At 43.3% G+C, this 10,257-nt stretch overlaps 1 protein-coding gene across 1 annotated transcript; it reads right to left on the bottom strand.

Annotated features, from left to right (window-relative positions):
* Positions 1 to 4,636: 4,636 nt before the first annotated feature.
* Positions 4,637 to 9,622, bottom strand: LOC112903290. The gene is made up of 6 exons (XM_025972529.1): positions 9,537 to 9,622; positions 6,864 to 7,034; positions 6,108 to 6,359; positions 5,276 to 5,375; positions 4,982 to 5,189; positions 4,637 to 4,890 (listed from the first exon to the last, which is right to left on the bottom strand). The coding sequence occupies exons 1-6, from the start codon at positions 9,572 to 9,574 to the stop codon at positions 4,775 to 4,777; spliced, it is 885 nt and encodes a 294-aa protein (XP_025828314.1). The 5' UTR covers positions 9,575 to 9,622; the 3' UTR covers positions 4,637 to 4,774.
* Positions 9,623 to 10,257: the final 635 nt, after the last annotated feature.

The raw sequence follows: 10,257 nt of genomic DNA, 5'->3' as shown, positions 1-10,257 counted from the left end.
CACATACCTCGCACTTGTGTGAGCTATATTCAAACTATTTCTGTTGACATTGTTAAGCTGAACATTATCCTTAACAATTGTTGATACAATTATTACATCAAATAGATCTCCTTCCAAGTTACCAATGAACTTTACTTCCAGATTCACTTTATCGTGTATTTTTCTCTTAGTGCTCAATTGATCTCTAACAGCAATGGCTTCATTATCTGACAAGCACACCACACCAACTTTCAAGCTTTTACTAGTATTGGTCAGACCTACAACAAATAAAAAAAGATCAAAAGGCAATTAGTCCATTAACCATTGATTAACAGCCTTTTAGTTTGCAGTCACTAATTTCCCACATCTACTGAGATTTTACCCGGGTTAAAATGTAGCACACAGTATCTATGAAAAAGAAGAATGTGCTGTGGGAGATGAAAGCAAAAGAAGCATACCTGCAGAAAAATGTTTTAGTATGCCATATATTACAGCTGAATTGATATCTCCATTTTGTGAAGAATGCACCAACTCCATAGAAGGAATATCCATGAAACTATATATAGGAAACTTTATAGATTCAAACACCTTGTTGTACTCAACTGACTGAACATTGGGACCATTCTGAAGTTTCCCATTGTAAAATTGATCATTTGTGAATTTACATATTAGTGGATGCATCACAAATTGATGTGTGAGCATATGCTTTTCAGAAGATAATTTTTGCAGCCTTTCATAAATGCTCACATCATATCCTGCTTCTTTACAAATCTAATAATCGATAAGAAAAAAGTTCATTTAGATATCAAGGCATAAGATTATTTTGGTCAAGACTTAAAATATTATAAATGGATGGAATCCAGATATAAACAAAAGATAGAAAACTATATCATGCATACATGTGAGGGAGAAAGAGGCAGCATGTGAGAAGAGAAGGCAGCGTATAAGAGGAGGAAGGAGGCGGAGGGGGCGTGGAGAAAGGAGAGAGAAGAGGAAGACAAGAGGTGAGGGATTCCTGGGTGGGACCATATTGTTAGTGAGAGAAAGGAAAGGTAGAGGTGATGTCTGGTGGATCCCACATGCTATATCAGCGAAAACCACATCCAAAACTACTATAAACTGTTGCAGGGGTAATTTGAACAGTTTTGAGAGACGAGGGACGTATGGTGTCTATTTCGAGTTTAGGGGGCAAACTATGATAATATTCTGAAGAAAACATATGTACCTTGCTATGGACTAAAGGCTGTATATGAAGATGGTCGCCAAAGAAGACAATGTGCCGTACAGGAAGCAGAAGAGGGACTAGCAGATCACATTCTTTAATTCGACCAACATCACTGATTATTAGGATATCAAATGTATCCATGTCCAAGCCATGCAACTTATTTGTGCCATCAACAGTGGTAATAATGATTCTAGAATGTTCAATGCAAAACCCGTCAATTTCATCCCTGTCTTTTAACTGAGGCAACTTCAAAGACTTGATGAGTTCATCCAATACTGTTATGCAGCCAATCCTTTTTTCATCTGTAGCAATAACATCTGTAGCAGATGTAAGTCCGAATGCTGCTGCAACACAGTCATCCGTCAAATCCTTATCCAACAAAACCTCAGTTATTTCTTCCATGAGATGCAGTAGATCCACAGGGCTGCCACTATCTTTTTCAGGCAAACAAACTGCTGAAGGATGGTTGATAAGGTAAGCCAGAGAATCACGAATATGATCCAAAAATGTGCGAAACTTATTTGTAAATAATTGGATAGAGAATGGAGACAATTTAGACATGCTGCATCGTTCACATGTTTCAAAAACTGGGCAGCGTGTGTGAGGAAATGCACTCAAGCTTAGGAGGCCAGACATTGCTTTCATCCAGCCAATGGACTGTGTCAGACAACAAAAAAGCTCTTGTGATTGATTTTCCAATAAGGCTTTCTGAATTTTGCTACAGTTCTCCATACTCCTAACATTGTGTAGCACAATAACATCACTAAGTGTATCAGAATCAGAAGAACCAAAAAATTCCTCTATATCCACCAAAAAGTCAGGAAGACAAGCTTCAGTTGGAAGGCAAATAAGGACTTTCAGATTCAGATGTGGAAAATCTTTCATAAGAGTACCTATACAACCTTTTAGAGATCCTGAAGGAGCCCACACTAGCTGAGTGTTATACTGGTGTGAACATCTAAGACTTGAAATGACAGATTTAATACCATAATCTCCCTCTTTCTGGCTGATTGAATGCACTCCATCTTGATAATGAGTCAATCCAGCACAAATGGTGCAATTTTTTCCAACCTAAATAGCAAAAAAAAAGGACGAAAAATCTCATTCAGGAATTAGACTTCAAAGAGCGTTGGAAATGAGTACTTACCACTTTGTATAACCGAAGGATTGCTTGAACAGCAGTGCAGTTTTTCTCATCGTGGCCAGAAAGAACACTGGGGGTTTCCATGTTCACTCTTATGTTGGTCAAAAAACTAACAAACTTAATGCTTTCCGGCTGAAAATCTTTATGGTTGGACACTTGGACTCTAAAGCTCCTCTGAAAATAGATATCTCGGCCAACTCCAGTTACAATTGCAAGGGAGCAAGACTGAATATCCAAAGTAGAGTCTCCAATAGGTGCAGAACTCAGGAGACACACGTCTAAGTCTTTGAATATGTGATGGCACTGAGTAGACCTGGTCTTAGGAAGATCAATATCTAGAAAATATAGAGATGATGCATCACACTGCTTAGCTGAGAGCAATTGGCAGTATTGTATTTCTGCATGATTGTGTATTGCTGAACAAACTGTAGATCTTGTTTCCTCTAGAAGTAACACAGATTGCACATCAACGAATTGCTCAACTGAATCGTATGCAGGAGGAATTTGTTGAACCTAAAGAGAACAAGAACAAGAACTAAGTCGCAATACGGCTGTTGGACTATAAACTAATGAATTAATCATATACCAGAGCAAATCAGCCGGCGCAACTGCACTGCACGCTGAGGTCTGCTGTAGGCAGCTAACCATACGAATGGAATGACCAGGGACGGGTGAGGTTTGAGTGCAATCAGTACCTTGTTTTTGTAGAGACCTTCGTCGAGTATGTCTTTGATTGTCCAAGGGAGCACAGCCACGGACAAGAAGCTGCTCCGTGGCAGCAACGTCGGGGTAACCTGGGGTGCGGCCCTCGCCTCCGGCTCCACGGCGGCGCAGAGGGCATTTCTCTCTACGTAGTGCCTTTCTTGCCTCTCGCCATCGCCGCCATCGACTCCACCCCCGGGAAAGCCCGCGACTTGACTCCCTTCGGCTCCACCGCGCTGGAGGGCAGCTGGCTGCTCGCCGCCGCGCCGCCCTGGCTGTCCGCCCCGACTTCCAAGAAGAGGAATTTCTTGCAAGGCATCACAGCTGTGGCTCCCTCGATGACCGCCACGGCCTCCGCCGCCGCTGCCACTTTCTTCCTTGTTGTGGCGCCTTCCTTGCTCACCGCGGTCGCCGGCTGGGTCTCCGCCGCCGCCGGTAGATTCACCCTCGCCCTCGGGCCTAACCTGCGACTCGCAAGCTGGGCCTCCTAGGCGGGGGGCCTCGGCGTCGCCGTTGTGCCTTCCTCCGCGTCCCCCACCGCCACCACCTCCTTCGCGGCGACCGTTTCTTTCCTCGCCGTTGCACGTCAGCCTTCCATGACCGTCGCCAGCAGCGTCGCCAGGACCAGGACTTTCTGGCTCGGGTTGGTTGTGCGACCTTCCTCGGCGACCTCCACCGCGGGCCGGCACACCGTTGCGCCCGCCTTGATTTTCCATTGCTATTTCCAAGGCTGCAGCTAACTCTGCCAACTCGCCGCGGGAACCACACCTCGTGCTCGCAAGCCCCGCAGCCGCCGGCCGGCGTGCCCTTCCAATCCCCTCCGCCCGCCCGTTAGTCCCAGTCCCTCCCTCGCTGTTGTCGCCGTCCCTTCCTAAACCCTTGCCGCCGGCATCCTCCCTCCCACCACCTGCTCGGAGCCAACTTTCTTTGCTTTGCTTTTCTTTTCTTTTCTTTCGTTTTCGTCTCTCCCGTCTTTTACAAGAGCGCAGGCAGAGTTTGTTACGGTGGAGGGAGCCGAGGAGGGCACGCCGGAAGTGGGTCACTGACGTGTGGGGCCGGGTCCACATGCCGGTGACCCAACTGCACCATGCAGTACCAGCTAACAAGTAGTAGTATTGCGCTATTGCTATACAAGTTTAAACTTTTGTGAAATCTTTATCATCCGCACATGACCCGAAGTATGGATCCATTGTGAAATCTAACTTGTGATCCAATTCCAAATGCTCAATGCTGTTGTCTAGCTTTTGCGGTCTAGATTATGGAATCCCACAACATGCAACTTGCTTCTACCAGCTTGCGTTATACAAACCACCCCACAATTCAGGGCCAAACAATGTAACCCTAATTTTCCAAATCAAATTATTTAATGTTCAACGGTTTTCAAAAACTAGAGTAAGTTACGAGATCCAGTGATAGGTATGTTTTTTACTAATCACAAAGCATGGTTCACCAAATTAACAAATATGTTGATTTTTGCAATAATCACTTAGCTTGGTCGGGTCACACAGAAAACTATATTAATATGCAAACATGCAATCCGTCTTCATCGAAGATCCACAAAATAATTCACCATATCATCATCATAAAATAGTCTACAACGCTTCCAGTGTGCGAGAAAATAAATTACCATCCATATATATTAGAACTTCGACTACAATACTCAAGTTCATTGGACTTGATACAATGCCATAGTCTCACTAGTTCAATAACATCATGTTTTAACATCAATCTTCTGCATACCCAAACAAGGTAGCATCAGTGAAGCCCATTTCATAACAACCCGCTATTGCAGGGTGCCTCAAGTCTTCCACTCCTTGCTTCATGCATGCATAACAAGGACCTATTAAGAATAATGTCCGGCAGAATGTATTAAAACACTATATCCATTCACATATACTTCAAAGATTGTTTCATTAGACAAGAGTTAATACCGTCTTCAATTGGTTGTAGGGGCCAGCAAAAATAGTACTTTCTCCCAAACATCTCTTTCACTTCAGCAAAGTATAATCTCACCGTCCAATCCGCTGAATCAGGTTCTCTCGTCTTAACTTTGAAGTTGTAATGGTGAAAGACTTTGTAATGATCCTCTACATTATTACAACACTGATGGCAAAGTTCATCAAATTGGCCTTCAAGCATCTGAAAACAAATCACCACACTGTTAGCAAAGTTGCTTGCAGTTTCTAAAAGAATGAAATATCTACTATCTAGCTTGTGTACCTTACCCTGTACGGCCTCTCTGCATATTTTCTAAAACACATCATCACCTCATCATGCATCCATCTCTTTCCGTTCTCAATAATTTCTTCCATTGAAGCTTCATGGCTGTATTCACAGCTAACTTGATTTAGTCAGTAGGTAATGATAAAGTAGTATAGAATGTTTGCATTGAATAAACAATTTTCTAGCTATAAGTGTTGGTGCATATGCAACTTGTTTAGAAATGTATCACTTGCCAAGGCTTTCAAATAATTTCTCCAATTGAAGCTACATGGCTGTATTAACAACTAATTTGATTTAATAGCTAGGCAACTATAAAGTAGTACAGTAAACTTGCATTGAATCAAACTAGCTATACGTTCAAATGTTGCTGCATATGCACCCTGTTTAGAAATTTTCCACTTGTCATTGCCAAAGTCCCCAATCCATTTTATGTCACAGGAAAAGCCACTGCAGAGAACAAAACTATGGTGCCCAATGAGACATACGCACTTACCAACAACCTCAATTTTCACCGAGTAAAAAAAACAAATAGGGTAAAATATATCAATGTATAGCATAAAAGAGGTAATTGGATAATTTATAACACATACGCATATTACAGGGTCCTATCTTGGTTACCTCCCAACTTAAACCGAATTATGGCAGACCAAATTTAAACCACATGCCCTACAACCAATATAGTTGTATATATATAAAAAGGACATTATTTGACACTCGATAAAAAAATGGAAATGCTTAGGGAAAAATTAAACTGATGCTAATTATGAGCACTAGAAAGTCACAGCAATACAATGAGAAAAGAAAGATAAGAGACCAATAGGTTAAAACCTTTACCTTGGTTGTCTTGGATTTATACTCTCAGGCTGAGCAACTGCAGCAGAAGCATGTTCTTCTGCCTCAAGTGATTGGGTTTCCTGATCAACTGGGAATGGTTTTCTTGGTGGTGGTGGCTCTGTACCCCACTCAGCAGCTAGGGCAGTAAGGGTAGCATGTTCAACAGCTAAAAGTTCATCAATAGCCTGCTCGAGGCTGGTAGGAGGATTCTTGACATAGTATTCTCTCATCAAACGCATTGATTCTTCCTTGCTGGATAAAAGCATGCCCATATGTTAGAAGGAAGTAATATACTAGGATCTAAAAGGGAATTAGACAAACAAAAAGGTTATGGAATGCAAACTGTATTGAGCAAGTGCATTCATTTCTGATTCCTCAAAACAACAGAAGACATGAATACTAAAAATGAACAGCCAATAGCAGCCTAACAATATTTATTACCAAAGTCACTTGGATTGCTTATGCATGCTAACAAGCAGTACATCCACTGCAACTCTACGCCACTTAGCAAGTTATGTGTTGACGGTGCTATTTTTTTTTTGAAGTTAGAAAAATGACATATGAACTTATGAAGTATAAAGCTTAGATTATATCCACTTGGGCCACTCTATTGCTTTTTATGTTATTTAATGCATGTGTGTGCAGGTAAAAAAAATTTTGTGAGTTAATGCTTCTGGCTATTTTTACTGTATTTGAAATGCGTCAGATAGCAAACAACATAATACTCAACATTAAAAACACTACAATTGTACATACTCAGCATCTGAATCTTTTGGGGGCTTCTCCTCAGTTGATTGAGGTATAAAAGATGAGTCACTCGCGGACAGGAGTGGGCGGTCACTCAATGATAACGCCTCAACTGTTGGCAAATCTATAACTGCCCTACCAAGTTCACTGCTTCTCTCCTCACGGGTAGACTCCTCTGCCCTGATCAAAGCATATTAAAAAGAGATGGCAATCATTGCAAAGAATAGCTAGGAGAAAGGTGTTATGAATTTGTCACAGAAATAAGCACAACCCAAGTAACAAACATATAAAGATAACAGCTAGGAAAAGCAATCTTGTTCTATCACCAATTCACCATGAAAAGCAAGAAAGTATGTTAATTAGAATTCTTTTATAACAGCTAGGATGGAAAAGCATTTGCTGGACAACATTCCTATGCAATTCCAAGCCTTTAAAGCCTGAACACATCAAAAGTTCCCAAGTCCCTCAAAAAGCCTCGTACAGTTAGGATCCTCTGAAAGAACTTCTTTTGGCTACTTAATCCCGGAATGCTAGAAGGGTCTGAAAAGGCAGCACGGCTTGTCACTGGGTACAGGTCAAGACTGTTCATTGCTTGTTTATTAAATGACCTCTGGCTAGGTAGTAGATACACATGGTGTTTCTTATAGTAATGCAATTTGGTTCACAGGCCAAGTGGCACACTCTTGCCCAGAATGTGTTGCCGACACGCAATTGAGGCAGTTTGGTGGCTAAATTAGGAGGCTTGAAATGGTTCTCTTAACAGAAATGATTTATAAATATGCAAGCAATATCCTCCATAACCCACTCATATGGAAAAAAAAATGGAATCTCTTGGGAGCAAAAACAACTCGAAAACACTCTGGATAGCAGTTCTATGCAATTTCCGAGCTTGTGAAGCTAGAACACATCAAAAGTTTGCGGATCTCTCGAAGGGCGTCAGATGCATTTAAGCCCCTAAAAAGATTATTTTCCCTGCAGGTGTTATTTAATTGTGAAATGCTAGAAGGGTCTGGAAAGGCAGCCTAGCTTGTCAAAGCTGTGTGCAGTACAAGATTGTTCATTTCTTGCTTATTCATTGTCATCTGGCTCGATATACATATTGTTTGTTCTAGTATATGCAGGTTGGTTCACAGAGCAAGTGATGTCCTGTTGCCCAGAATGTGTTAAATGGTTGCTGCTGAGCAAATGAAGCAGCGCAGTGGCTAATTAGGGCGATACAAATGCTTCTTTTAACACTAATCATTTGTAACCAGGCAAGCAACATCCTCCACAATCCACTAAAAATGCAATCTTTTGGGAGCAAGAAACACCAGCAACTTCAAAATTTGCATCCCATCATGACAGCGAACTAAAGACGCCAATTAGCAATTTTACTCGGACTTAGGATTAAAGTTAAAGGAGGAAAAATATTTTTTACTTTGGTGGTGGTGTTGGGGGAGGGGGGGGGGGTATGAAGGTAGGGTGCTATTGCAAGAAATTCTACATTGTTCCTCGGTAAATTCGGAAGAGATGGCCTACGGCAACTGAATTGGAACAGAAGAAAAGAACTCACTCGGAGCGCAGTGCAGATGAGTAGGGTAACGCCTGGTTGGGGTTTCCAGCTCGCCACAGCGTAAGCGGGAGACGGGCAGCAAGATCCGAATCGGCGGCACCGCCGTCCACCGGCGGCGCAGCGGAGGATGATGCCTGGGACTAGGAGCGGGTCCCAGATCGCCGGGTGCGGCGGCGGCGGCGGCGGCTGAGGCCGCTCTCACCGGCCCCGAAACTGGTTTCCTCTTGGGTGCTTGGGACTCCCCACAAAGGACCGTCCCCCACGCGTACAGGTGCGGGGTGGCGGCTGCCGCGGCGGCGCGATTGGCCCCGGGAATCCTCCATGGCTGCTGCCGCGGGAGCTTTACGGTGGTGGACTGGTGGGTTTGGGCGTGGTACGTGGTGGCGTCGCTCACAGGCCTGACTGCTCCCATTCCTCTCTCTCTCTCTCTCTCTCTCTCTCTCTCGTGGATTGTTCTTTCCCATATATGCTCGTAGAGAGTCCAGAGACAAGTGGTTTTCCAAAGAGACTATTTGCCAAGCTTAGAGCAAGGCCAATAATTTAACTAGCTGTTAATCTAATAGCCTGTCCATACGATAGTTGATTGTATGTATGGTAGAATCATTAACTACTAGTTCATCTCCACTTAAATATATAATACTTTAACTATAATATGATATGGTACTCTATTTAGTCTGTTTATATCGTCCCACTGTACTTGCTCTTGGAAAGCCGATCGAGAAGATGAGTGGTAGCCAAGAAAATGAGGTATTCTAAAAAGGATGACCGCAATGTCCACAACAAGGATGCCACGGATTTGGCGATGAAGGAATGCGCCGGGACATTGCCTAGACAAAAATGAGGGTCGCAGGAGGAGTGGAGAATGTCCACAGCTAAAATAATAACGTTAGAGCGAGGCAAGGGTGAAGATATAGGACAGGGTTGCTAATATGGCTAGATCGCTACGTGCCTAGCTAAATCAAAGATATAATAATAAGATCAAGATCGCAAGTTTAATTTGTATTTCTTCAACATAAACCAACGAGGGAACAAGGCAAGTATGATCAAGCACAGCTCCAGAAAATATTGAACAGAATCTAGGAGTAGACGGCTGGGGCCAGGTTCGATGATGATCCAAACAGCAAACTCACCGTGGGTTGGAGGACTTTGATGTCCCAGCAGGATCCATCGATCGGGCGGCGAGATAGGCTGCCTAGTCTCGCTGGATCGATCGAGCTGGCGGAGGAGGTCTAGATCGGAGGCGTATGCACGCTTATATACATCGGTCATGAGATCGACGGCAAGTCCGTTCGTCCGTCCTAGTTGGATCAAGACTCCAATCCAACCGCTCGACCAAATCGTGTAGTTTTGAAATACGTACGTACGTACGTAGTGTATACGTACACGCCGGCCGACTGCAGAGTACGAATCTTTTTTTTTTCTTTTGGAAAGGGAGCAGAGTACGAATGCGAAGGAGGAATCAGGAGGCAGACTGCAAACCCATCCGCTTGCTGCAGCTTGCTTGCGTAGGCCACAATTGCATTATCGTAGGGATGCAGGGCTAGGGCCTGTTGTACAAGCCTAGAAGGGATAGCTAGCTAGCTAGCTGGATGGGTACAGAACAGGTAGACGTATGCACACAGTAAACTAATCTGCTGGATTTTATCTCCAAGCCGACGTATATCTCGGAAATACTGTTGAACCAATGCAAGTCAGGTCTACTCCAAGCTAAGGGCATGTTTGGGAGCACTCCACTCTATAAAAAATTGCTCCACTCCACTAACTCTACGAAATTGCTATCCAAACATGTACAGCTCCACCAACTCCAGCTTCAGAAAAAAAGTGGAGTTGAGAGCCATATCTACGTTTTTT

This window comes from Panicum hallii, chromosome 8 (assembly GCF_002211085.1).
Source record: "Panicum hallii strain FIL2 chromosome 8, PHallii_v3.1, whole genome shotgun sequence".
Classification (NCBI taxonomy): domain Eukaryota; kingdom Viridiplantae; phylum Streptophyta; class Magnoliopsida; order Poales; family Poaceae; genus Panicum; species Panicum hallii.
This window is presented reverse-complemented; position numbering and strand designations above follow the sequence as displayed.

Excerpts from the sequence above, each read along its gene's own strand:
- LOC112903290 (XM_025972529.1), bottom strand. The coding sequence starts at position 9,574 with ATGGATCCTGCTGGGACATCAAAGTCCTCCAACCCACG. Across the intron at positions 5,376-6,107 it reads ATAAATCCAAGACAACCAAG|CCATGAAGCTTCAATGGAAG; the intron begins GTAAAGGTTTTA and ends CTGTGAATACAG. Across the intron at positions 4,891-4,981 it reads CCTACAACCAATTGAAGACG|GTCCTTGTTATGCATGCATG; the intron begins GTATTAACTCTT and ends TATTCTTAATAG.